The sequence below is a fragment of the Podarcis vaucheri genome (genome assembly GCF_965113315.1).
Source record: "Podarcis vaucheri genome assembly, chromosome: 13".
NCBI classification, from domain to species: Eukaryota; Metazoa; Chordata; class Lepidosauria; order Squamata; family Lacertidae; genus Podarcis; species Podarcis vaucheri.
In genome coordinates, this window is record NC_138751.1 from 2,753,852 (window position 1) to 2,781,655 (window position 27,804).

The 27,804-nt window shown below is 49.8% G+C and overlaps 1 protein-coding gene across 10 annotated transcripts in view; it reads left to right on the forward strand.

The window, feature by feature from the left end:
* The window catches only part of TFR2 (transferrin receptor 2), a 51,287-nt gene that overhangs the window by 11,450 nt on the left and 12,033 nt on the right, over window positions 1-27,804 (forward strand). For 2 of the 10 annotated variants that reach the window (XM_082197587.1, XM_082197585.1), the window contains 9 exons: window positions 15,895-15,954; window positions 16,064-16,283; window positions 19,367-19,556; window positions 21,897-22,037; window positions 22,112-22,223; window positions 23,283-23,405; window positions 24,791-24,907; window positions 26,320-26,459; window positions 27,377-27,549. In XM_082197587.1, the coding sequence (XP_082053713.1) occupies window positions 15,895-15,954; window positions 16,064-16,283; window positions 19,367-19,556; window positions 21,897-22,037; window positions 22,112-22,223; window positions 23,283-23,405; window positions 24,791-24,907; window positions 26,320-26,459; window positions 27,377-27,549 (1,276 nt within the window). Of the gene's footprint in view, window positions 1-361; window positions 511-11,433; window positions 11,604-15,214; window positions 15,315-15,497; window positions 15,540-15,894; window positions 15,955-16,063; window positions 16,284-19,366; window positions 19,557-21,896; window positions 22,038-22,111; window positions 22,224-23,282; window positions 23,406-24,790; window positions 24,908-26,319; window positions 26,460-27,376; window positions 27,550-27,804 lie in introns of those variants that run through there. The other 8 variants (XM_082197592.1, XM_082197590.1, XM_082197589.1 and 5 more) reach the window with 8 other exon arrangements.

Below are 27,804 nucleotides of genomic sequence, written 5' to 3' on the forward strand. Positions count from 1 at the left end.
GGGGCCGGACTATATTTTTTTTGGGGGGGATGAATAAATTCCTATGCCCCACAAATAACCCAGAGATGCATTTTAAATAAAAGCACACATTCTACTCATGTAAAAACATGCTGTTTCCTTGACCGTCCGCGGGCCGGATTGAGAAGGCAATTGGGCCGGATCTGGCCCCCGGGCCTTAATTTGCCTACCCATGTACTATACAGCATCTTGTTCTTAATGATTATGAGAAGAACTGTTGAACACAACGCATTGCATATGCGTTCTCAGGGAGCTGAGGGTTGCAAAATGTTCACGCAGGAGCTCACAACCTCCGGGGGGGTGGCGTAGCTTAGTTTAACTTTGATATTCTGTGTGTGTATAGAAGATTCAGGCCGCTGAAAAGGAAGTCCTTCTTCGTGCAGCGCAGAGCTAAACTATGGAACTCCCTCCCACAGGAGTCTGTGATGGCAACCGACTTAGATGGCTTCAGAAGAGGACTGGCGCATTTAATTCCCACAACAGCCCTGTGAGGTCAGCCCAGAGAGAGGCAGTGACTGGCCTAGGGCCGTCCAGTGAGCTTCCTGACCGATACTCTAACCACTGCACCACACTGTGGCTCTCACAGTGCTGGGGTCGCAGCCCAGGGTGTAAAAGAAATTGAAAAATAAATTGCACAGCAGGAATTCCAGCCTGTACGTCCTGCTCCGCATTCAGGACCCAGAAATGCGGCTTACGCCAGCAAGCCCTGAGACATTGTCAGTCACGTGACTTCTGAGAAAACCTCCTGGAAATCTAGGAAAATGGGAAGGTGGGTTATCATGTGTCAGGGATAACACACAAATAGATCCCGGCAGGGGTGTTGCAAGGAGATGGATCTGGGAAATGGCACACAGAATTCTGGAGCAGCCAGGCCTGGTGGGAAGTCCCTGCCTCCACCTAAAGCAGGCCTTGCTGGTGCTCAGAGGACCTCTCTGGGCTAGCTGCAGCAACAGCCAAGGGTTTCTAAGCATGCACAGAGTTCCTTTCTCTTACCAGTAGAATAACAGAATTCTGGAGGACTCTGAGGTCCAGCCAGTCCCAACTTTCTGCAATGCAGGAATCGGAGCTGACTAACCACTGCCCACCTACAAACATCTAGGTATTTTTTGGTCTCTAAACTAATCCTATTTGAGTTATAGTGCCGACTTTTGAAATGCAGTGATATTGACTGCATTCTGTTGAAATTACTCCTTAGATCTGAGCTGCCCTGGGAGGGCCTCACGCTAAAAGATGGCCTACGTAAAATAAATAAAATCTAACAGGCAGTGGCTGTACGAAAACAGGGCCTTCTCAGCAGTTGCCCCCAGTTGTGGAATAATATGGCTATGCTGGCTTGGAGCTTGTAGGAGTTGTAGTCTAAAACATATGGAGGGCACCTGGTTGGGGAAGACAGAATTAAATGGCTCAAAGCTATGATTTAGCTGTGATCTCTGCACCGCAGGGGGTTGGATTAGATGACCCTTGGTGGTCCCTTCGAACTCTACAATCCTATGAAAGCCAGGCATTCAGTCCAGCGGCCATTTCCCTCCTCACTGACCAGAATGCTTCAGACCTGGCTTCAGCTCTGTCTTTGAAATTCCCTTCCTTAAATCCTCCCCTTATCTTAAGAAAACACACCTTGGGCTGGCTTAGATCAGTAAAGCACCCTGCAGTCTTTTGACTTTCACAGAACTCTTTGTCAACATTGCCCCTGGATGAAGAGTTCTGTGGAGCTCAAAGGCTGGCATACACCAGCCTAACTCGGCTCGATGAAATAAACAGGGATAATTTTGCCTGCGATAAACCTAGTTTCAAATTAACCTCTTTTAAACAACGACTTTATGGGCTCTGAGCATCTCCCTCTCCAGACTTGGGAGATATAACAAGTGATATAATAGGCTGTAAATATATACCCAGAGATGGAGTGGGAGGGAGTGAAGAGTTAAAAGAGGGTTGGGCTTACCAACCCAAGGGGGCGTGCCCTTCTTTGGCCACGCCTTCCTGGATGCCGCAAAGTCTGACAGCTTAGCCCTGGTAGTTCCTTATCTCTTCCTGCTTCTTGTGCAATGCAAACAGCTTCTGTGACCCCAGTGCCCTCATCGGGGCAGCGCTAGGGGGCGCGCCGCGTTTGCCAGCCTATTCTGGGATCCTGCCTGGCACGCTGCTTGCTCTCGGAAACCAGCCAGGTCTTGCATCAGCTCCAGCAACTGCGTAGCAAATCTGACAGCGCTGTTTCCAGCGTTGAACAAGAGCCTTCTCCCCCTCTGCGGTTTCCAGCAACTAACATCTGGAGGCCTCGCTGCCTGAGCCATGATGGATATTCACCATTGAAGGCCCTCTTCTCCAGTAGTTTGTCCTATCTTGAAAGCTTGGTGGCCACCACTGCCTCCATATCAGGAACCACAAGACAGAGAAACCAGTAGGAGAACACTTCAGTCTCCCAGGACGTCCTATACAAGATCTCAAAGTAGCTGTCTTACTACAAAAGAATTTCAGAAATAGACTGGAAAGAGAAGTTGCTGAATTGCAACTTATTACCAAACTTAAGGGACGCGGGTGGCACTGTGGGTTAAACCACAGAGCCTAGGACTTGCCAATCAGAAGGTTGGCGGTTCGAATCCCCGTGACAGGGTGAGCTCCCGTCGCTCGGTCCCTGCTCCTGCCCACCTAGCAGTTTGAAAGCACGTCAAAGTGCAAGTAGATAAATAGGTACCACTCTGGCGGGAAGGTAAACGGCATTTCCGTGCGCTGCTCTGGTTCGCCAGAAGCGGCTTAGTCCTGCTGGCCACGTGACCCAGAAGCTGTACGCTGGCTCCCTTGGCCAGTAAAGCGAGATGAGTGCCACAACCCCAGAGTCGTCCGCAACTGGACCTAATGGTCAGGGGTCCCTTTACCTTTACCTACCAAACTTAAAACTATGGAGAGACCTGGTCTGAATTCTTATCTTTGGATTCTTATCTCATTATACATGATAAAGCTATTTTTAGCCATCTCACCCCTTGCTTTTTCCTGTAAAACCAATTGCAGTCATTAACAGTCGTCAACAGGTTTACAACACCTATCAGCCAATCACCCATCTCCCACCACCCTTCTGAGTACCTTGGTACCCCTCCCCACCCTCTCACTATATATAAGGGTCTCGCTACTTCTGTTTCAATGTATCTGAAGGAGTGTGCATGCACACGAAAGCTCATACCAAGAACTAACTTAGTTGGTCTCTAAGGTGCTACTGGAAGGAATTTTTTTATTTTGTTTTGACTATGGCAGACCAACACGGCTACCTACCTGTAACTGTAGTTTAACGTATGTTCTGTGTGAAGAAGAACTTTATTTTATCTGTCCTGAACCTCCCAACATTTGGCTTCATTGGACGCCCACGAGTTCCAGAGTTTTCCATGATGTGCATCATTTTATAGACTCCTATCATGCAGCCTCTCACTTGTTCATCTTTCCTCTTCACCCACCACTTTCTACGTCAGGCGTAAACAGAGGAACTTTTTAACCATCATACGCGAATATGTGAACGTGTGAATATACGTGTGAGTATTCTTCTTGAAAACTGCTCCTGAGTTTGTTGGTTTGTTTTTATAATCAAGAAAGTATATAAATTGTATGAAACATATACATAAAATCATAAATATGCCCTAAATCAGATTTTCCCAATCTGGTGGCCTCTGGTTTCCTACTGGGGCGTCTGATCAACCACTGTGAGACCAGGACACAGGACCAAATGGACCACTGGTCTGATCCAGGAGCCTCTTCTTATGTTCTTGGGGTTGGGAAGAGGTGTCATGGGAACAGGGATTTTGGCAAAACGTCTCACACCCAAGAGCTCCCCGGGGACCTGCCATGTTTCCAGAGGGGCCCATGAAACTGAGCCACAGTGACGCATGTTACCCTTCTACGATAGCATGGCAGGAGGGTGAGGGTGTGTGTGCTCACCCCTCTGTCGCAAGTATGTGTCTGATCCCACAAGCGTGCCCAGCACTCACGTGAATTCATCCACACGAGTGTATGGCTTGGGAACCATGCATCTTACCCTTATGGACACACGTTGACCCTTAACCTTACACCCTAAAGACGTTCTCACAGAGAAGGAATAAAGAAAGCTTGGTTTATTATGTGAAACGAAAGTGACAGAATATATAAATGCTACTTCGGGCAGCAAAATTACAGTTTAAGCAGCCAGCAAATCCTACCACACACACACACACACACACACACACACACCTTATTCATAGAATCATAGAGTTGGAAGAGACCACAAGGGCCATCGAGTCCAACCCCCTGCCAAGCAGGAAACACCATCAGAGCACTCCTGACATATGGATGTCAAGCCTCTGCTTAAAGACCTCCAAAGTAGGAGACTCCACCACACTCCTTGGCAGCAAATTCCACTGTCGAACAGCTCTTACTGTCAGGAAGTTCTTCCTAATGTTTAGGTGGAATCTTCTTTCTTGTAGTTTGGATCCATTGCTCCGTGTCCGCTTCTCTGGAGCAGCAGAAAACAACCTTTCTCCCTCCTCTATGTGACATCCTTTTATATATTGGAACATGGCTATCATATCACCCCTTAACCTCCTCTTCTCCAGACTAAACATGCCCAGCTCCCTTAGCCGTTCCTCATAAGGCATCGTTTCCAGGCCTTTGACCATTTGGGTTGCCCTCCTCTGGACACGTTCCAGTTGGTCAGTGTCCTTCTTGAATTGTGGTGCCCAGAACTGGACACAGTACTCCAGGATCTAAAGAGTGGAAGAATCCCCAACCATTCTCAAAACCCTGCAGAAAGCGAGTGTGAGAATTTTGCCACAGAACCCACATTAAGAGCCAGCCTAAAAATGACATATACCTGTCCTTAGACAGAAGTGCACCTATATTGGTTCCTTGAGAAAGTTAATAATGGAGGGTCTCTTGTCGTATTAAGCCAACCTGATTTTACTCGTGCCATGATCTACAGTAATAAACCACAGGAAAAGTTCAAATTGACACACAGCCGTTCACACCTCTTGCCTCCCCCTTCCCTTTTGCCTTGCACAATCTGGCCTCCTTCCGTTATAGTTTCTTAGAAAGCATTAAAGTGTGCTGATGTGCCTTGAATGAAGACGGTTGTCTTAGCCGGGTGCTGCTCTGCCCCCTTCAGGGCAGATGGGGAATTAACATAAATGCACATTGCAAAGTCCTTACTACAGCAAATCCAAACCTAGTGATCTCAAGATGTTTTGGACTACAAATCACATCAGTCCCAACCAGCATGGGCATATTGTCTTGGGACTGACAGCAGGTGTAGTTTGGAGGCAACTGGGCTGGGAACCCCCCCCCCCCCTTACCTGCCTATTCTGCAACACAGCAATGGTGAAAATAGGAACACAGTCACAACACCCCAAACCTAATCACCATCCAACTCTCGCCCTCTCCGCTTACAAGATTCTGCTCTGTCCAAAATCGGCTGCATTTACTCTGAATTCACAAAGCCATTGAAATATACTCAGAGTCGCAAAGTGATTTCATGCTCTTTATTCAGCTCATAGTGGTGAGGAGGAATGAATAAAAGTCCCCTCAAAGTATCTGCTTTATATACATTATTTACACAATGGGCTGCACATGATTGGTTAATTCTGGAATTCTACTGTAAGCCAATCAGATTGTGGATTCACTTATATCTGGAGCATGATTGGGTGGTTCCTGCCAACCAATCATACTGCTGCATTGTTCTTGGACCAATCAGACTGCTGTAATTTGGATCCTATTGTTCTAGGACCAATCATACTGCTGCATTTTGGATCCTATTCAACTCAGTACATAACAGCCATAGAATTGTAGAGTTGGAACAGGGCCAGCCCACCCATTAGGCAAGGCGAGAGATGACTGCCTCGGGCGGCAGGATCCACAAGGGCTGCAGATGCCGCCTCCAAGGAATGTATTGCATGCTTCTGTGTGCTCCTTGGAGTCTGGATCTGCACCCTCTTTGGCAGCCTCCCCACAATGTTGCATGTTGGAGAATAGGAGGCACTGGTGGTCTCCCACCCCTGGGAAGGGAATGGTGGGGGCTGGCTTCTGGGGTAAGGTTACCAGACGTCCCCATTCCCCGGGGACAGTCCCTGGATTTACAAATCAGTCCCCTGACAAAATCCTATCATTCCTACTGGAGTTGAAAAGTGTCCCTGGATTCATTGAAAAAAAATATGGCAACCTTATTCTGTGGTCCCCTGGACTCTGCACCCACCCAGCATAATTCATAGAATCCTAGAGTTGGAAGAGACCACAAGGGCCATCGAGTCCAACCCCCTGCCAAGCAGGAAACACCATCAGAGCACTCCTGACATATGGTTGTCAAGCCTCTGCTTAAAGACCTCCAAAGTAGGAGACTCCACCACACTCCTTGGCAGCAAATTCCACTGTCAAGCAGCTCTTACTGTCAGGAAGTTCTTCCTAATGTTGAGGTGGAATCTTCTTTCTTGTAGTTTGGATCCATTGCTCCGTGTCCGCTTCTCTGGAGCAGCAGAAAACAACCTTTCTCCCTCCTCTATGTGACATCCTTTTATATATTTGAACATGGCTATCATATCACCCCTTAACCTCCTCTTCTCCAGGCTAAATATGCCCAGCCCCCTTAGCCGTTCCTCATAAGGCATCGTTTCCAGGCCTTGGACCATTTTGGTTGCCCTCCTCTGGACACGTTCCAGTTTGTCAGTGTCCTTCTTGAACTGTGGTGCCCAGAACTGGACACAGTACTCCAGGTGAGGTCTGACCAGAGCAGAATACAGTGGCACTATTACTTCCCTTGATCTAGATGCTATACTCCTATTGATGCAGCCCAGAATTGCATTGGCTTTTTTAGCTGCCGCGTCACACTGTTGGCTCATGTCAAGTTTGTGGTCAACCAAGACTCCTAGATCCTTTTCACATGTACTGCTCTCAAGCCAGGTGTCACCCATCTTGTATTTGTGACTCTCCTTTTTTTTTGCCCAAGTGCAATACTTTACATTTCTCCCTGTTAAAATTCATCTTGTTTGTTTTTGCCCAGTTCTCTAATCTGTCAATCCTGCCCCTCCCCCTCCCCCAGCAGCAGCCTTTTATTCCCAGTTCAGCCACTGGATAATATTGATGTGATTCCCTGCGTTGTTCCCAGTGCTGAACTTCACTCACCCCTTCTTCCCTGGTGGGAGTCGGAAACAAGAAAACTAGCTTGCTCCATCTTCCATGGGACAGCCCTATATATATATTTGAAGATGCTAACATATCTCCTCCCAGTCTCCTTTTTACCAAGCAGTTGGTCCCTTCCCTTTCCCACCCCGACCTGGCCACAGTAATCCATGCGACAGTCATCTCCAAGCTTGACTACTGTAATTTGCTCTATGCGGGGCTGCCCCTTGAAGCTGTCCCAGAAACTCCAGCGGATGCAGAATGCTGCAGCGAGGCTCCTTACGGGGTCTCTGCCATGGGAGCATATTCACCCAGTGCTTTTCCAGCTGCACTGGCTCCCAGTGAAGTACAGGTTCAGGTTCAAGGTGCTGGTTTTGACCTTGAAAGCCCTTCACAGCCTAGGACCCTCGTACCTACGGGACCGCCTCTCCCGGTCTGCCCCACGGAGAGCCTCAAGGTCCATAAATAGCAACACCCTAGAGGTCCCAGGCCCTAAGGAAGTTAATTAGTTTCAACCAGACCCAGGGCCTTTTCAGCACTGGCTCCGACCTGGTGGAACGCTCTGTCTCATGAGACCAGGGCCCTGCAGGATCTGATTTCTTTCCGCAGGGCCTGTAAGGCAGAGCTGTTCCGCCTGGCCTTTGGCTTAGAATCAATTTGATTCCCTCCCCCTCCTTCTTTTTTCCTTTCTCCTCCTGTGAACAGGCTGCATCTTAATGTTTTAATGTTGTACTTTAATCTTGTTTTTTAAGTTGTATTTTAATCAACTTGTTTTTATTATTGGTTGTTAGCCGCCCTGAGCCCGGTCTTGGCTGGGGAGGGTGGGGTATAAATAATTTTTTTTATTATTATTATTATTACCAGGCTAAACATACCCAGTTCCCTCAACCATTCTTCATACAGCTTGGTTTCGAGACCCTTGTTCATCTTGGTCGCCCTCCCCTGCACAAACTCCAGCGTGTCAATATCCGTCTTAAATTGTGGTGCCCAGAACTGGACACAGCACTCCAGGTGTGGTCTGACCAAGGCAGAATAGAGTGCTCCTATGACCTGGACACTAGACTACTGTGGATGCAGCCGAGAATAGTATTTGCCTTTTTTGCTGCTGCATCACACTGCGGACTCACGTTAAGCTTCTGCTCTACTAAGACTTCTAGATCCTTCTCACTTGGACTTTCACTAGATCCTTTTCACTTTGGAGCATAGAAAGCTGCTTTATACCGACTCAGACCAGGGGCCTATAATCTGGCTCAGTGTGGTCAACACACTCAGCCCACAGTATCCATGAATTGCAGGGGTTTGGACCCCACCAAGCCTACAACTGGTTCCATAGAAACCCTTTCCAGAGCCACAGCTATAAAACATTGTCTTTTCAAAAACGTCGCACAACCAGTGTTTGCTAGTCTTGTTCAAATCCCTCGCTCACACTGTCTTGCTAGGAATGCATCTTCTATCTTTAAAGATAAGAGCCTGGCTGGATCAGGCCAATGGCCCGCCTAAGCCTGAATCCTGTTCTCCCAGTTTCCAGCCAGGTGCCCATTATGGGAAAGCAGCAAGCAGGATCTGAGCAAAAGAGCATCTCTCCCTGTTGTTTCCAGCAAGGGGTATCAGAAGCCTCGCTGCCTTCAACTCTGGAGGTCAGAGCAGAGCCCTTCTGGCTAGCAGCCATCGACAGCCTTATTTTCCTCTAGGAATATGTCCAGTCCTCCTCTGAAGCCAGCCAACTTGGTGGTCATCACTGCCTCCTGCAGGAGCGAGTTCCACAGGTTAACACTGTGATCTGCGTGAAGAGGGACTTTCTTTTATCCGCCCAACACTCATCAGCATCATTAGCTGTGTGACGCGGTTCCGACATGCCAATATTTGATTTAGTCGCTTGCTTCTTAACGCGGCCTTCATTCGTGTCATTAAACGTTAATAAAGGACCCACGGCCTAGGACCCACGGACCTACGGGACTGCCTCACCTGGTACGCCCCACGGAGGACCTTAAGGTCCACAAATGACAACATTTTGCAGGTCCCAAGTCGCAAGGTGGTTAGACTGGTCTCAACTAGGGCCAGGGCCTTTTCAGCACTGACCCCGACTTGGTGGAACGCTCTGTCACAAGAGACTAGGGCCCTGCGGGACTTGACATCTTTCTGCAGGGCCTGCAAGATGGAGCTGTTCCGCCTGGCCTTTGGTTTGGACTCAGTCTGACCCTTATGTTTCCCTCCCCTTATGGTCTTCATTTATTGGCTACTTTTAAAATGAGGCTGCATTTTAAAGTGCATTTTAACCTGTATTTTAAATTGGTCCCCCCCCCTTCCCCTATTATGTTTTTACTGTGATTTTATTGGTGTTAGCTGCCCTGAGCCCGATTCTGGCCTGGGAGGGCGGGGTATAAATAAAATTTATTATCATCATCATCATCATCATCATCATTATGTTGTTGTTGTTGTTGCTGCTGTTGAGTTGTTTAGTCGTGTCCGACTCTTCGTGACCCCCTGGACCAGAGCACGCCAGGCCCTCCTGTCTTCCACTGCCTCCCACAGTTTGGTCAAACTCATGCTGGTAGCTTCGAGAAAACTGTCGCACCATCTCATCCTCCGTCGTCCCCTTCTCCTTGTGCCCTCCATCTTCCCCAACATCAGGGTCTTTTCTAGGGAGTCTTCCAGGTTGTTTTCTGCTGCTCCAGAGAAGCGGACACGGAGCAATGGATCCAAACTACAAGAAAGAAGATTCCACCTAAACATTAGGAAGAACTTCCTGACAGTAAGAGCTGTTTGACAGTGGAATTTGCTGCCCAGGAGTGTGGTGGAGTCTCCTACTTTGGAGGTCTTTAAGCAGAGGCTTGACAACCATATGTCAGGAGTGCTCTGATGGTGTTTCCTGCTTGGCAGGGGGTTGGACTCGATGGCCCTTGGGGTCTCTTCCAACTCTAGGATTCTATGAATTATGCTGGGTGGGTGCAGAGTCCAGGGGACCACAGAATAAGGTTGCCATATTTTTTTTCAATGAATCCAGGGACACTTTTCAACTCCAGTAGGAATGATAGGATTTTGTCAGGGGACTGATTTGTAAATCCAGGGACTGTCCCCGGGGAATGGGGACGTCTGGTAACCTTACCCCAGAAGCCAGCCCCCACCATTCCCTTCCCAGGGGTGGGAGACCACCAGTGCCTCCTATTCTCCAACATGCAACATTGTGGGGAGGCTGCCAAAGAGGGTGCAGATCCAGACTCCAAGGAGCACACAGAAGCATGCAATACATTCCTTGGAGGCGGCATCTGCAGCCCTTGTGGATCCTGCCGCCCGAGGCAGTCATCTCTCGCCTTGCCTAATGGGTGGGCTGGCCCTGTTCCAACTCTACAATTCTATGGCTGTTATGTACTGAGTTGAATAGGATCCAAAATGCAGCAGTATGATTGGTCCTAGAACAATAGGATCCAAATTACAGCAGTCTTATTGGTCCAAGAACAATGCAGCAGTATGATTGGTTGGCAGGAACCACCCAATCATGCTCCAGATATAAGTGAATCCACAATCTGATTGGCTTACAGTAGAATTCCAGAATTAACCAATCATGTGCAGCCCATTGTGTAAATAATGTATATAAAGCAGATACTTTGAGGGGACTTTTATTCATTCCTCCTCACCACTATGAGCTGAATAAAGAGCATGAAATCACTTTGCGACTCTGAGTATATTTCAATGGCTTTGTGAATTTCAATGGCTTTGTGAAACATTAGGAAGAACTTCCTGACAGTAAGAGCTGTTTGACAGTGGAATTTGCTGCCCAGGAGTGTGGTGGAGTCTCCTACTTTGGAGGTCTTTAAGCAGAGGCTTGACAACCATATGTCAGGAGTGCTCTGATGGTGTTTCCTGCTTGGCAGGGGGTTGGACTCGATGGCCCTTGGGGTCTCTTCCTGCTCTAGGATTCTATGATTCTATGATTCTCTTCTCATGAGGTGGCCAAAGTCTTGGAGCCTCAGCTTCAGGATCTGTCCTTCCAGTGAGCACTCAGGGCTGATTTCCTTCCGAATGGATTGGTTTGATCTTCTTGCATTCCATGGGATTCTCCAGAGTCTCCTCCAACATCATAATTCAAAAGCATCCATTCTTTGGCAATCAGCCTTCTTGATGGTCCAGCTCTCACTTCCATACATCACTACGGGGAAAATTATTATTATTATTAAAAGCAAATCTGCAAAAGGCAAAAGTGGGGAGGGGGGGTCAGGGAGGTGGGGCTGCGTGGGCACACCCCGGCACATGTACACAAGCACACCCTCCCTGCCTCCACCCCACCCCTGGCTAGAGGGAGGTCAGACTCTCCTCTCTGGGGCTGGGTTGAGTGACCTGGACGTTTGGCCCACGAGGGACGGAGGGAGGAGGAGCAACTCAGGAAGGGAGCAAAAGAGGGGCAGGCGCTGAGTTCGACAGGAGACCCAAAACGTCTCCACAAAGCCAGGCCTCCCCAAGAACCAGTGAGTCTTTGGGGTGATGGGTGGATGGAGGGGAAGGGCTTTGGGCATGGAAGGGAGTGAGCGGCGGAGGGGTTCTTCTGGTCTGTTTGTTTCAGGGGAAGGGCTTAGGGTTAAAGGTTGGGATCTCAATCAGGTGCCACGTCAGGGGATCGCTTGGGCATGCCTCACACCCAATCTCTCTCGCCTTCCCCAACCTGCTGCCCCCCATATCTGTTTGTACTCCACCTTTTCCTCCAAGCGGCTCAAGGTTCTCCTCCTCACCATTTGATCCTCACAACCGTCCCGTGAAGCAGGCTAGGCTGAGCGAGAGGGTGGCTGGCCCCCAAGGTCTCTCAGTGTGTTTCACGGCTGAGTGGGGGGATTTGAACCCTGATCTTTCCCAGGTCCTAGTTCAAAAGTCTAACCCAGGGGTCAGCAAACTTTTTCAGCAGGGGGCCGGTCCACTGTCCCTCAGACCTTGTGGGGGGGGCGGACTATATTTTTTTGGGGGGAAATAAATGAATTCCTACGCCCCACAAATAACCCAGAGATGCATTTTAAATAAAAGGACAGTCTACTCATGTAGAAACATGCTGATTCCTGGACCGTCCGCGGGCCGGATTGAGAAGGCGATTGGGCCAGATCCAGCCCCCGTGGCCTTAGTTTGTCTACCCATGGTCTAACCACTGCTCCACACTGTCTCTTGCTGTTTTAGGCTACAGCTCCCACCAGCTGATCTAATTCCTATCTGGCCAGACTTCACCTACAACTTCTGGATTAGACTTTGCCACTTTTGTGCTGGGATGTGGGGATCCTGGTGCGAGGGGAAATAAAAATCCGGCAAATGAAGGGTTTTTATTTTTTTATTCATAAGATAACTTTTACCTCCACCTTTGTGAAATCAGGATGCAGGAGGTGGGCAGGCACCGCAAGGAGAGAGCCTCAAAGTCCAGGAAACACCAGAGGCAGAGTCTGGGAGGTCATGGAGTAAAAACTAGGGACCCCTCTCCCCCCAAATAAGGGGTAATTTCTGGGGGACTCAGATCCAGAACTCCTGAACTTCCTGCCTGATTGGGAGCAGGTGCCAGCTGGTTAAAGGTGCTTTAAATATCAGGATTCCTTGGTCCCCCCAAAAGGAAATAGGATTTATGGGGGTTCAGTTTGCAAGGCCAAGATCCAGGACTTTTGAGTTTTGCTGGGAGGAGGCAACAGAGCTGAATTCCTGACTCACCACACACAGGAGCTAATATTTAACCTGCTCTTTGTGTGTGTGTGTGAGAGAGAGAAAGAGGGCGTTCATTGGAGGAGAATCTTTGCCCCAGAGAAGCCAGGGGCTGCCCCAAAGAGAGAGGCAATCTGGTGTAGTGGCTACAGCACTGGACTGGGACCAAAGAGACCAGGGTTCAAATCCTCCCACTCAGCCATGAAACACTCTGTAATTGGGGGGTTTAGATGGGTGTGGGTGGCAGAGAGCTCTGTACACCACCCTGAACTCCTTGGAGGATAAAGTGGGATACAAATGAAAAAAATAAGCAAAATAAACTTTCTTTTTCATTGCTCCTGTTCTTCCATTTCCCTTCCTCCAAGGCAGGTCATTCTGGGTTTAGGAAGGGACGACCGGTGGGGATAGGGGCAGCCAGAAGAAGGCATAGTGGAGAATGTGGCTGTAGTTTAGTGGCAGAGAGCACGGCATGCGGAAGGTTTCAGGTTCAACCCCTGACGGCATCTCCAGGTAGGACTGGGAGGGATAACCTGTCTGATGCGTAGAGGTATCGCTGCTGCCACTCAGTGTAGACAATACTGAGCCAAAGGCAGCTCCCATTGTTCAGTGAGGAGTAGCGTCTTGGCTTTATTTTAAGGAGAGAACCACTGCTCAGCAACAGAGCCTTGCATGCGTAAGGTCCCATGTTCAATTTCCAATGGTATCTCTAGGGGGACCCCCCGCCTTAAACCCTGCCAGTCAGTGTAGGTGATATTGAGCTGGATGGAGCATCCCTCACCAATAGATGTATATGTCAAAATAAAAAAATTCCTTCCAGTAGCACCTTAAAGACCAACTAAGTTAGTTCTTGGTATGAGCTTTCGTGTGCATGCACACTTCTTCAGATACACTGAAACAGAAGTTGCCAGATCCTTCTATATAGTGAGAAGGTGAAAAGTGGCTTCACCTTCTCACCCCTTGCCTTTTCCTGTAAGACCTATTGCAGTCGTTAAGAGTCGTCAACAGGCTCATCTCAGCTATCTGCCAATCTCCCATTCCCACCACCCTTCTGAGTAATACCCCTCCCCACCTTCTCACTATATAGAAGGGTCTGGCAACTTCTGTTTCAGTGTATCTGAAGAAGTGTGCATGCACACGAAAGCTCATACCAAGAACTAACTTAGTTGGTCTTTAAGGTGCTACTGGAAGGAATTTTTTTTATTTTGACTATGGCAGACCAACACGGCTACCTATCTGTAGATGTATATGTGTGTGAGTGTGTGATTTTTGCTGGCATCCGTCTGTCTCCGCAGACAATGGAGAAGAGCTCCTTTGGGGGTGAAGTCAAACTGTTGAAAGGTTATACAGTGGTACCTCAGGTTACATACGCTTCAGGTTACATTCGCTTCAGGTTACAGACTCCGCTAACCCAGAAATAGTGCTTCAGGTTAAGAACTTTGCTCCAGGATGAGAACAGAAATCGTGCTTCAGAGGCGTGGCGGCAGCAGGAGGCCCCATTAGCTAAAGTGGTGCTTCAGGTTAAGAACAGTTTCAGGTTAAGAACAGACCTCCGGAACGAATTAAGTACTTAACCCGAGGCAGTGGCGTAGTGTGGGTTGTCAGCACCCGGGGCAAGGCAATTAATTTGCGCCCCCTAACCCGTGGATTTGCGCCCCCTAACCCTAACCCCCAGATGTTGCACCCGGTGCGGCCGGCCCCCCCTGCACCCCCCACGCTACGCCACTGACCCGAGGTACCACTGTAGTGCCTGCTGTGGAGAGACATGTCTTGTTGCAGCCAGGGCAGATGAAGGCGTCCAGCTGCGCTGCTGCAGCTGCCCCATGCCGTCTCTTCTCCCTTTGCTCCTCCCAGCGGTCATTCCTCCTCCGGTCACTGCTGTGGCTGCATAACCCGGCTGCCTGTCTCCAGGCCCTGCGGTCGCCTGCAAGGGATTCCCACACCGCAGGTGCTGATGCGCGCAGCCTTCTTTCCTTCCGTTTTTTTTTTTTGCCAATAATATTTATTAATTTTCATCAATAGACATAACAAAACAAAAGAAAAAAGAAATATACAACACCACAATAAAAAGGTGAAAAAGAAGAAGAAAAAATAACAACAGACTTAAAATACATAAACAGGAAAAAAGAAACTCAGTTAGTTAATTAAAATCCATTTTCATAAACATTTTGCTTGACTTCCTCTAATCTCCTCCATCTGAATTTCCTCTTAATTTGAATGTAGCAGTTTCCAATGTCATTATTTCCTAAAACAATATTACAGTCGTATTCCAATTTCTTTACCTTTCTTATAGTACATTTTCTTATTTATATATTTAAGTCTAATTTAATCCTAGGCCTGATTGGTTCTTTCAAGTGGTTACATATCTTTAATATTAGAATATTTGTTCAAATATTCTTTGAATTTCTTCCAGCCTTCTTGGTAGTCCTCTTCTTTCCGGTCGCGGATTCTCCCGGTGAGATCAGCCAGCTCCATAAATTCCATCATCTTCATCTGCCATTCTTCTACCGTTGGTAATTCTTGTGTTTTCCATTTTCTGGCTAGTAAAATCCTAGCAGCTGTTGTGGCATACAAAAGTTCTTTCACATCTTTTTTTGGCAATTCAGTACCTACTATCCCAAGGAGAAAGGCCTCTGGTTTCTTAATAAATGTATATTTCATCATTTTTTTTTAATTCATTATAATTTTTTTCCCAGAAGTCCTTTACCTTGGAACAGGTCCACCACATATGATAGAAGGTACCTTCTTTCTCTTTACATGATGCTTGCAGCCTTCCTGTTCTAATGAAATAAGCAAATTTGACCCTGGCCCCGAGAACGGAGGAAGTGGTACGTGCTCGACAGGTGCCTCCGCCGGGCCAGCTGGTGGGCTGCCTGCCTGTGCAGGGCCTGATAAGAGTCCCCGAGGCAGCGTCCCCGATAATAAGGCCCCATCGGTTAGTCACGTCTGCAAAACCACCCATTTCCCCCTATGTTTCTGGGAGGGAGGGAGGGATGGCATGGTGGCAGTGATAATCCTGATAAGCGGCGGGTGGGGCTGGCGGAAATCTCGTTTCACGTTCTTGGAAGCTGCCAAACATCTGCCTCTCCGCAGGGCGGGAACCGCGCAAAACCGGACGGCATGGATTTCTGGAGATCCCGGCTGCGGGAGGCGGTAAGGCTGCGATCTTGGCGACCTGGCTGGGTCCGAGGGCTGTGGCCTCCGTCCTGACTCCCCCTCTTTACCGACTCCCCATTTCCTTCCTCCTCACCCCCTTTGCCAGAGGAACAAGAAGCTGCCTCGGCGATCCTACTCCATCTACCGCAAGATGCCCGAGGGTGACGGAGACCCCGAAGGACTGCAGATGAAGGTGGTGGAGGCTGAGGGGCCCGGGACCACCCGGGGCGGCGAGAAGGCAGGAGACACGGCGCAGTGCCCGTGGAAGGATCGCTGGAAAGCCCTGGTCTGCCTCGTGCTCGTGGGACTCCTGGTCTTCATTGTGGGTGAGAGGAATCGGGTCTGGACCCCAGATATGGCCACGGGGCTGAGCTCTGCCTGGGCTTCCCTTGTGCAGAGGCTCTGTGTCCCTATTGTGATTATAAGGATTTGTTATATAAATACAAATAGTAAAATACAGTGGTACCTTGTGTTAAGTACTTAATTCGTTCCGGAGTTCTGTTCTTAACCTGAAACTGTTCTTAACCTGAAGCACCACTTTAGCTAATGGGGCCTCCTGCTGTTGCTGCTGCTGCTTAACCTGAAAGCACTATTTCTGGGTTAGCGGAGTCTGTAACCTGAAGCGTATGTAACCTGAAGCGTTACATAGGTACCACTATGGTACCACTGTATTAGGAATTATATAGTACCATCCATGGGTGCATTACACAAAAGGACAAGTTCATCTCACTGGGAGCCAAGCTTCTCATGCAGTTGTACCTCGGGTTACATACGCTTCAGGTTACAGACACCTCAGGTTACAGACTTCGCTAACCCGGAAATAGTACCTTGGGTTAAGAACTTTGCTTCAGGATGAGAACAGAAATCGTGCGGCAGCAGCAGGAGGCCCCATTAGCTAAAGTGGTGCTTCAGGTTAAGAACAGTTTCAGATTAAGAACGGACCTCTGGAACAAATTAAGTTCTTAACCCGAGGTACCACTGTATTACACTGAAGAGTCAACAAGGAAGCTGTCTAATACATTTCAACCACATGGTCTCCACAAAGAAGCCGGAATACTGTAATTTTACCCCAGACAGGGGTACAGTTCCCAGCACCGTTAACAAACTACAGTTCCCAGGATTCTTTGGGGGAAGCCATGTGATTGAACGGTTGCTGGAAACCGTAAGAGAGAAGAGTTGCTCTTGTGTTCGAGTCCTGCTTGTGGGTTTCTTGTGGGGCCGTCTGGGGGGCCACTAGCCTGATCTGTCAGGGCTCTTATGATGTTGTCATGGTCCGGTTCACGGGCGATCGAAGTTCTGGCTGGGGACATCAGGACCGGCGGCAAGATGGCAGGGTGGGAGCAGGAACGGGGGTCCAGAAGCCAGGAGTCAGGAAGCCAAGAGTCCGAGGGTCAGGAAGTAAGGAGTCACGAAATCAGGGGTCCGAGGATCAAGAAGCAGGGAGTCACGAAATCAGGGGTCCGAGGATCAAAAAGCAGGGAGTCACGAAATCAGGGGTCCAAGGATCAAGAAGCAGGGAGTCACGAAGTCAGGGGTCCGAGGATCAAGAAGCAGGGAGTCACGAAATCAGGGGTCCAAGGATCAAAAAGCAGGGAGTCACGAAATCAGGGGTCCAAGGATCAAGAAGCAGGGAGTCACGAAGTCAGGGGTCCGAGGATCAAGAAGCAGGGAGTCACGAAATCAGGGGTCCAAGGATCAAGAAGCAGGGAGTCATGAAATCAGGGGTCCGAGGATCAAGAAACAGGGAGTCACGAAATCAGGGGTCCAAGGATCAAGAAGCAGGGAGTCACGAAATCAGGGGTCCAAGGATCAAGAAGCAGGGAGTCACGAAGTCAGGGGTCCAAGGATCAAGAAGCAGGGAGTCACGAAATCAGGGGTCCGAGGATCAAAAAGCAGGGAGTCACGAAATCAGGGGTCCAAGGATCAAGAAGCAGGGAGTCACGAAGTCAGGGGTCCGAGGATCAAGAAGCAGGGAGTCACGAAATCAGGGGTCCAAGGATCAAGAAGCAGGGAGTCACGAAATCAGGGGTCCAAGGATCAAGAAGCAGGGAGTCACGAAATCAGGGGTCCAAGGATCAAGAAGCAGGGAGTCATGAAATCAGGGGTCCGAGGATCAAGAAACAGGGAGTCACGAAATCAGGGGTCCAAGGATCAAGAAGCAGGGAGTCACGAAATCAGGGGTCCGAGGATCAAAAAGCAGGGAGTCACGAAATCAGGGGTCCAAGGATCAAGAAGCAGGGAGTCACGAAGTCAGGGGTCCGAGGATCAAGAAGCAGGGAGTCACGAAATCAGGGGTCCAAGGATCAAGAAGCAGGGAGTCATGAAATCAGGGGTCCGAGGATCAAGAAACAGGGAGTCACGAAATCAGGGGTCCAAGGATCAAGAAGCAGGGAGTCACGAAATCAGGGGTCCAAGGATCAAGAAGCAGGGAGTCATGAAATCAGGGGTCGAGGATCAAGAAACAGGGAGTCACAAAATCAGGGGTCCAAGGATCAAGAAGCAGGGAGTCATGAAATCAGGGGTCGAGGATCAAGAAACAGGGAGTCACAAAATCAGGGGTCTGGAGGCAGAACATAACCATCCTGGCTAGGAGACAGTGATGGTCCTCTCTGTGAATTTCATAGAATCCTAGAGTTGGAAGAGACCACAAGGGCCATCGAGTCCAACCCCCTGCCAAGCAGGAAACACCATCAGAGCACTCCTGACATGTGGTTGTCAAGCCTCTGCTTAAAGACCTCCAAAGTAGGAGACTTCACCACACTCCTTGGCAGCAAATTCCAAGGAGAACAGGGTACTGGACTAGGTTGGTTCCCTTTGGCCTGATCCAGGATTCCTAGAGAAAGAGCTCTCTCGCTGTCTCATAGGACTTAAACCCAGCAGGTTTAAGAAGAAGTCAGGGCAAAGGGAAGGAAGGCTTGATGCATGGTTAACCTATGGAACTTACAGCCACATGAAGCACTGCTGCCTTGGGTGCATTTTGAAGATATGACCCCCAGTCATATCTGGGGGTCAACCACATTTACCTTTGCTCTGAATTTCTAGGCACAGGTCCCCGTCCAAGTGCTTCCCCCCTTCCACTTTCTCCGCAGAAACCTGTTCTTTACAGCTCAATGGCGCAAACAGCAATTCACAGAAAACCCGAATTGCTGTTTGTTCCGAGTCAGAGTTAAAGAGTGGGTTTCCCTGGGGAAAGCAGTGGGGGGGGGGAGCGCTTGGACACAGAAAGGTACATGTGGATGAGTCCTAACATATCCAGTTTCTAATAAGGCCTCCAGGTATCCCTACATTTTAGGCTGTGGGGAAACTTCCGGGTTTAAATTTGGGTGATTGGCTCACCTTTTGCCCTGTAACCCTACTAACCCTCTGCTTTAAAGCCTGACTGCTCCCCTCTGTCCTCTGCTCTCCTCAGCCTTCCTCCTGGGGTACGTCTTGTCCCGAGGGTCTTCCTGCATGGTCTGCGGAGACTACCTGGCCGTGGTGAACGACGAGAGCCCCCCCGAGGCGGAAGACGGCCAGAGGGGAGCCCCGCTCTACTGGGCTGACTTGCGAGAGATGTTCCAGAAGTACCTCAATGAGGAGAAGATTGAAGGGACCATCAGGTGAGGTCCTTTCCCCTCGCCCCAGAATTGTGGGAAGGACGTGGAACAAACTGATGGGGGTGTCGTGGGGCCACGGGACTCCAGGGACAACGGAGTTTCCATCAGAAACAGGAGCAGGAATTACTGTACCACCATTTGCGTGTTTGCCCGAGTAGAGGATCGGAAACCATGCAGGCGAATACAAGTGACAGCCGCTATCCCTTTTTTTGTTCTTGGTGGTGGATGTTGCGTAGATAGTTATTTTCTGGGCTGTTTCTGACATTTCCCTTCCACTGAAATGCTTTGAAGTTAATTGTGAATCACACAATTAATTACAGTGGCACCTCGGGTTAAGAACTTAATTCGTTTTGGAGGTCCGTTCTTAACCTGAAACCGTTCTTAACCTGAGGTACCACTTTAGCTTTCTTAACCTGAGGTACCACTTTAGCACGATTTCTGTTCTCATTCTGAGATAAAGTCCTTAACCCCAGGTACTATTTCTGGGTTAGCGGAGTCTGTAACCTGAAGCATCTGTAACCTGAAGTGTCTGTAACCCAAGGTACCACTGTACATTTGTTTCTGCTATAACATAGGTAAAGGTAAAGGTAAAGGACCCCTGGACGGTTAAGTACAGTCAAAGGCAACTATGGAGTTGCGGCGCACATCTCACTTTCAGGCCGAAGGAGCCGGCGTTTGTCCACAGACAGCTTTCCGGGTCATGTGGCCAGCAGGACTAAACCGCTTCTGGCGCAACGGGACACCGTGATAGAAAACAGAGTGCACGGAAACGCTGTTTGCCTTCCTGCCACAGCGGTATCTATTTATCTACTTGCACTTTGACGTGCTTTCGAACTTCTAGGTTGGCAGGAGCTGGGACAGAGCAACAGGATCTCACCCCGTCGCAGGGATTTGAACCGCCGACCTTCTGATCGGCAACCCCAAGAGGCTCAGTGGTTTGGAGCACAGCGCCATATAGCAAGCTGAATAACACAGTGTTACACGCCACCTCAGTCTCTTGAGTTGTGAGAGAATTGAGAGGTTCCTTCAAGCGCTTATCTAGGGTTTGGTTTCCTTGGAACGAAAGTCATCAGAAACTATGGTGTCCTTGGGATATGTTGTTTTATTGACACATATATACAACCTGAGCATAGGGTGGAGGGGCTCACAGCAAGAAACCCCCTCAAAGATCTCGCTTCTCCATTCGTCACAGCTCTGGATCCAGCAGAGAGCAGGCAGGTCTCTGGGTCGCTAGCTTCCAGCCTGCTTCCAAACTTAACAAACTACAGTCCCCAGGATTCTTTTGGAGGAAGCCATGTGCTTTAAATGTATGGTTTGGATGCAGCCTAGGTTCCTGTGTCTGGGTTCCCGAGCCTCTTGAGCTTGTTGATTGTAAGGTCAGCGGTTCGAATCCCCGCAGCGACGGGATGAGCTCCCGTTGCTCGGTCCCAGCTCCTGCCAACCTAGCAGTTCGAAAGCGTGCCAGTGCAAGTAGATAAATAAGTACCACTCCGGCGGGAAGGTAAATGGCGTTTCCGTGCGCTCTGGCTTCCATCACAGTCCTCCGTGCGCCAGAAGCGGTTTAGTCATGCTGGCCACATAACTTGGAAATCTGTCTGCAGACAAACTGCCTGAAAGTAGAGATGAATGTCACACGCCATAGTCAAGTTTGGCTGTCCAGGGGTCCTTTACCTTTACCTTTACCTAAGGATTTGGAGAAGGGCAGCTCAAATGATCAAGGGGATGGTATCACCCTGCTGTGAAGACAGGTTGCACCATTTTGGAATATTATTGCACCATTTTGGAATATTATTATTATTATTATTATTATTATTATTATTATTATTATTATTTTACCCTGCCCATCCCCAGCCACTCTGGGTAGATTACAGCATATATAAAATACAGTAAAACGTCAAACATTACAAAACTTCCAGATACAGGGCTGCCTCCAGACATCTTCTGAAAGTCATTTTAGCTTAGGGAAAAGGTGTGTAGGAAGCGAGGCGATAGAAGTTTACGTATAACATAATGCCTGGCAGGGAGAAAGCAGAGAGAGAAACTCTTTCCTTCCTCTGGTAACCCCAGAACTCATGAACAACCCCTGAAGTTGAATGTTGGGAGATTCCGGATAGATAAAAGAAAGTCCTTGTTCACGCAGCGCAGAACAAGGAATATCAGGGGCAGCAACGCTCCTGACTACCAGTTGCTGGAAACCACAGGAGGGGAGAGTGTCGGTCTTGCGTTCGAATCCTGCTTGCGGGTTTCCCACAGGCGCCCGGCCACTGTCAAGACAGGATTCTGGGCTTGATGGGCCACTGGCTCTGCTCTTAGGGAACATTTCTCTCCCTTCTCTCTGCGCAGAATGATGAGCGAATCCCCGCACCCGCCGGGCTCCCCTCGCCTGGACGCCCTCTCCCGCCATGTCCTCAGTGCCTTCGGCTCCTACGGCCTGGACCACAGCTGGACCGACAGCCATTATGTGGGGCTGCAGCGCCCGGACCGGTCAGTGAAGGGCCCTGGGGCGGGGTTGTTTGGCAGGGGCAGCCCTTTCAGCGCCCTCTGTCCTTCTCCTGCAGCCTGCGCCCCAATTTCCTGCAGCGGGTGGACGCCAATGGGGTTGTGGTGGAGAAACTGCCGCTGGAAGACCCGGAGGTCTACTGCCCCTACAGCGCTTCCGGCACCGTCACGGTACAATCATTTCTTTATTCTTTATTGCATTTATACTTCACCTTTTTCTCCAAGGGGCTCAAGGTGGCGTGTACATAATCTCCCCCCTTCCTCATTTAATCCCCACAACAACCGTGTAGGGTACGTTAGGCTGAGAGGCAGTGATTCATCCAAGGGGATTTGAACCCTCCCAGGTCTCTCCCAGGTCCTAGTCTGACACTCTAACCCATGGGTAGGCAAACTAAGGCCCGGGGGCCGGATCCAGCCCAAACTCCATCTAAATCCGGCCCGTGGACGGCCTGGGAATCAGCATGTTTTTACATGAGGAGAATGTGTCCTTTTATTTAAAATGCATCTCTGGGTTATTTGTGAGGCATAGGAATTTGTTCATTCCCCCCCCACAAAAAAATATAGTCCAGCCCCCCACAAGGTCTGAGGGACAGTGGACCGGCCCCCTGCTGAAAATGTTTGCAGACTCCTGCTCTAACCCCTGTTCAACACTGGTCTTCCCAGTTGGTAACACTTTTTCTCTGCCTGGGATAGATGAAGGAGGCAGGGCAGGTGGATAGTTTTAATTCTGTTTCAACCAGCAACCCAGAATATCAATACGCCTGTCAAAAAAGATGCTTGCTCTTAAAAGGGAAGGAAGTTAAAAAAATACAAACATTTGGGTTTTTTAAAAAATATTTATACGTTGCGACCTCCAACCAATTTAAGAACATAAGAACGTAGCAAACGCCCCGCAGGATGAGGCCAATAGCCCCTCTAGTCCACCTAGCACAGCCTCCTGTTCTCACACCCTTCCATAGTTTTACTCTGCGCTGTGTGGAGAACAACTTTGGCTGTGTCCCACCAGTCAGGAGGGAACCAATCTGGCTTCTCTAGGGAGGGCGTTCCAAAGTTGTCTGGCAGCAGCCACCACCGAGAAGGCCCTACCCCCACCAAGCGGGTCTGTGTGGGTGGCAGGACTGAGAGAAGGGCTTCCCCAGAAGATCTCAGGGCAGGTTCATAGGGGAGGATATGGCCCTTTGGACAAGCTGTGCCCCAGCCTTTCCTTTCCACCCCGCTGTCTGTCTGCAGGGGGGCCTGGTCTTTGCCAACTACGGGCGCCGGGAGGACTTTGCGGCACTGAAGCAGCACGGAGTGAACCCCCAAGGCCACCTCGTCATCGTCCGGATCGGGGAGATCAGCTACGCCGAGAAGGTGAGGCTAGGCTCCTGAATGTGACCCTCTGCAAAAGGGTTGAGGCCATGAGCAGGGAGTATCATCTGCGGCCCTCCAGATCTGCTTGGACTACAGTTCCCGTAGCCCAAGCAGGCAGCATGGCCAATATTCCAAGATGTCTGGTTCCAGAAACCTTGGTGGGGGGCCACCTGGAAACACCAGATTTCAGGAAAGTGTCCTCCAGATTAAAGGGCAATAAGGAGACAGGATTCATGAGGTGTAGAACCATGGAATTGTAGAGTTGGAAAAGACCATCTAATTGAACCCACTGGAATGCACCGCTGAAGAATCCCTGACAGGTGGCCATCTGACCTCGGTTTAAAAACCTCTAATGAAGGCCTACATAGTTAAAGCTCTGGTTTTCCCAGTTGTGATGTATGGAAGTGAGAGCTGGACCATAAAGAAGGCTGATCGCCAAAGAATGGATGCTTTTGAATTCTGGTGCTGGAGGAGACTCTGGAGAGTCCCATGGACTGCAAGAAGATCCAACCTCTCCATTCTGAAGGAAATCAGCCCTGAGTGCTCACTGGAAGGACAGATCCTGAAGCTGAGGCTCCAATACTTTGGCCACCTCATGAGAAGAGAAGACTCCCTGGAAAAGACCCTGATGTTGGGAAAGATGGAGGGCACAAGGAGAAGGGGGCGACGGAGGACGAGATGGTCGGACAGTGTTCTCGAAGCCGCCAGCATGAGTTTGACCAAACTGCGGGAGGCAGTGGAAGACAGGAGGGCCTGGCGTGCTCTGGTCCAGGGGCTCACGACTAAATGACTAAACAACAACAACAATGAAGGGGAGTCCACTATCTTCTGAGAGAGTCTGTTCCTGATATTGAGCCAGAATCGTCTCTCTTGTTCTTTGAATCCATTGGTTTGGGCCCTGCACCCCAGAGCAACAGAAAGCAAGCTTGCTCCATATTCTGTGGGACAGCCCTTAGATACCTGAAGATGGCAATCCTATCATCTCTCAGTCTCCTCTGTTCCAGGCTAAGAATCCCCAACTCCCTCAACCGTTCCTCATCAGGTTTGGTTTCCAGACCCTTGATCATCTTGGTTGCCCTCCTCTGCACACATTCCGGCTTGTAGGGTAGACCTTTGTGGAACTGATGGAAGGGGAGGTATTGAGCGCTGACGGATGCCATGGAAGGCGCAGTTCACCTAAATATTAACACGGCTGTCAAAAAAGATGGCTGCCTTGAAGGGAAAGGAAATGATGGCGCCGTTGTGGGGGCTTGGGAGAGGTGAATCAGAGCAACATGGTCTGGGAGCGTGGGCATCCGTTTTCTTCAAGGGTCGAGAGGGATTACTGTGTGAGAAATCAAAGAGGCGCCCATTGTTCTGGAGCTCCCAGCTTCTCTTTGTCCCAGGTGGCCAACGCGGAGGCTTCGCAAGCCAAGGGAGTTCTCATCTACCCGGACCCCGCTGATGTCCCACAAGACCCCCGCAAGCTGGGGCTGTCCCCAAACACAAGCATTTACGGGCATGTGAGTACAGCCTTCACTGGGACAGAGAGAGAGAGAGAGAGAGAAAGAGAGAGAGGAGAGAGAGCTGGGTTGGGGGCTTATGTAGAGAGACCCTACCTGTGGTTCTGGACCATCTTTCCCAGCCAGGAAGCCTAAAACAGCCCTTCGTTTTATTTTATTTTAATTTTAATTTTTATTTTTATTGTTAAAATAGTTCATCATTAATACACATATATTACAGATATACAAGCATACAAACATACATTTCATACAATCCTTAAAAGTGTTCAAACATACACTCAATCCCACAAATAATTCCTTTTCCCATCACCATCCACCCCCCGTCACCCCACCTTCTTGTTAGACTTCCAATCTACTCAATTGCCATTTCAACAGCCCTTCGTTGTTGTTCTTTTAAATGCTTTTTATTGGTGTTTCGTTTAACACAAACAAACAAAATACAGTAAAATTCAGCAATCATTTACCCTCATTCTTTCCCCACACTCTGCTGATCACTGACCTCCTTCCCTCCCTTCAACAGCTTTTCTTATGTCAGTTAATTTCCCACAGTTTCTTATTGTATCCCATCCTATCTACACCGTAAGATTTATTTCAGTCCTGCCAGAGTCTTCAAATTTCTACAGTTATTATTTATGCGCTCCATAAATTTACTCCAATCTTTTTGGAATTTTGCTTCCTCCTGGTTTCGGATTCTACAGGTCAGTTTTGCAAAACTAAAACAGCCCTTCAAAAGCAGCAGCCCTCTCCCATCGCTGTTCCCCAGCAGCTAGGATACAGGGGATAGACTGTTCCTCAGTGTGGAGGCTCCCCTTCAGCGTTCCCAATCCTTCTCATAGAATCATAGAATCCTAGAGTTGGAAGAGACCACCAGGGCCATCGAGTCCAACCCCCTGCCAAGCAGGAAACACCATCAGAGCACTCCTGACATATGGTTGTCAAGCCTCTGCTTAAGGACCTCCAAAGGAGGAGACTCCACCACACTCCTGGGCAGCAAATTCCACTGTCAAACAGCTCTTACTGTCAGGAAGTTCTTCCTAATGTTTAGGTGGAATCTTCTTTCTTGTAGTTTGGATCCATTGCTCCGTGTCCGCTTCTCTGGAGCAGCAGAAAACAACCTTTCTCCCTCCTCCATGTGACATCCTTTTATATCTTTGAACATGGCTATCATATCACCCCTTAACCTCCTCTTCTCCAGGCTAAACATGCCCAGCTCCCTTAGCCGTTCCTCATAAGGCATCGTTTCCAGGCCTTTGACCATTTTGGTTGCCCTCCTCTGGACACGTTCCAGTTGGTCAGTGTCCTTCTTGAACTGTGGTGCCCAGAACTGGACACAGTACTCCAGGTGAGGTCTGACCAGAGCAGAATACAGTGGCACTATTACTTCCCTTGATCTAGATCTCTCACACTCGCAGGTCCACATGGGGGCCGGAGACCCCTACAGCCCCGGCTTCCCTTCATTCAATCACACCCAGTTCCCTCCGATTCAGTCCTCGGGACTCCCCTCCATCTCCACACACCCGGTCAGCGCCAACGTGGCCGCCCGCCTGCTCAGGTGAGTTGGGCGGAGGGTTCCTCGAGGGGTGGGGTGCGATGGGAAGCAAATTGGAGGGCATGGCTGGGGAAGGGGTGAATGCAGTCCTCTGGGGCCTCTCTACCTGGCCCTTGGGCCACGCCCCTAGGTCCAGGCCACGCCCCTTCCCCAGATTTGCCCCGCCCCCTGCTCAAGTGCTTTTGCTGTGAACATGCTTCTTTCCTGCCAGGCAAGGTTGGAATGCAGTGTGGGTGTAAAGGGTTGGGGACAAAGAAATATTTGGCATGGAGTATATGGGGCATTATAGGGACACAGGTGGCGCTGTGGGTTAAACCACAGAGCCTAGGACTTGCTGATCAGAAGGTCGGCAGTTCGAATCCCCGCAACGGGGTGAGCTCCCGTTGCTCGGTCCCTGCTCCTGCCCACCTAGCAGTTCAAAAGCATGTCAAAGTGCAAGTAGATAAATAGGTACCGCTCCGGCGGGAAGGTAAACGGCGTTTCCGTGCGCTGCTCTGGTTCGCCAGAAGTGGCTTCGTCCTGCTGGCCACATGACCCGGAAGCTGGACGCCGGCTCCCTCGGCCAGTAAAGCGAGATGAGCGCCGCAACCCCAGAGTCGGCCACGACTGGACCTAATGGTCAGGGGTCCCTTTATCTTTTTATATGGGGCAGGGGGTGCTACCTCTGGTGAGGGACATGTCATGCTCCTTCTGTGGGGTAGTTTGGCCATCTGCCAGGGATTCCTTAGCTGGGATTCCTGCGTTGCAGCGGGTTGGACTAGATGGCCCCTGGGGGTACCTTCGAACGCTACAGTCCTGATTCTGTGATGGTCTCCGGACTCAGCCTGGGCACAACATGGGCAGGGGGAGGTCAGGCGGCCAGCTGCCCCGGCCCTCCCTTGAAAGATGGGCCTGTGGATTGACAAGGGTTCTCCTCGCAGGCAGCTGACAGGCCCCGATGCCCCGCAAGCCTGGACGGGGCGCCTTCCCGATGTCCCATACCAGCTCGGACCCGGGGGCCCCGACTTCCAGCTGCAGCTGGGAGTTCAGAACCAGAAGCAGTCCGTGATGATCAACAACATCTTCGGGTGCATCGAGGGTAGATTCGAACCCGGTATGTGGTCCCCAGCTTCCCCAGGCAAGAATTTTGCGGATGGGGGGGGGTGTCGGGCGCATGGGTGTTAAGGCGTAGGGTGCTCAGAACTCCCGTGTTTTCCGAAAGGGGAAATGGTATTTGGGGAGGGTGAACTGCGGGTCTCACGCGAAGGGAGCTTTTCCTTTTCACATCCATCAATGCTGTTATGTACTGAGTTGAATAGGATCCAAAAGGAAGCAGTCTGATTGGTCCTAGAACAATAGGATCCAAAAG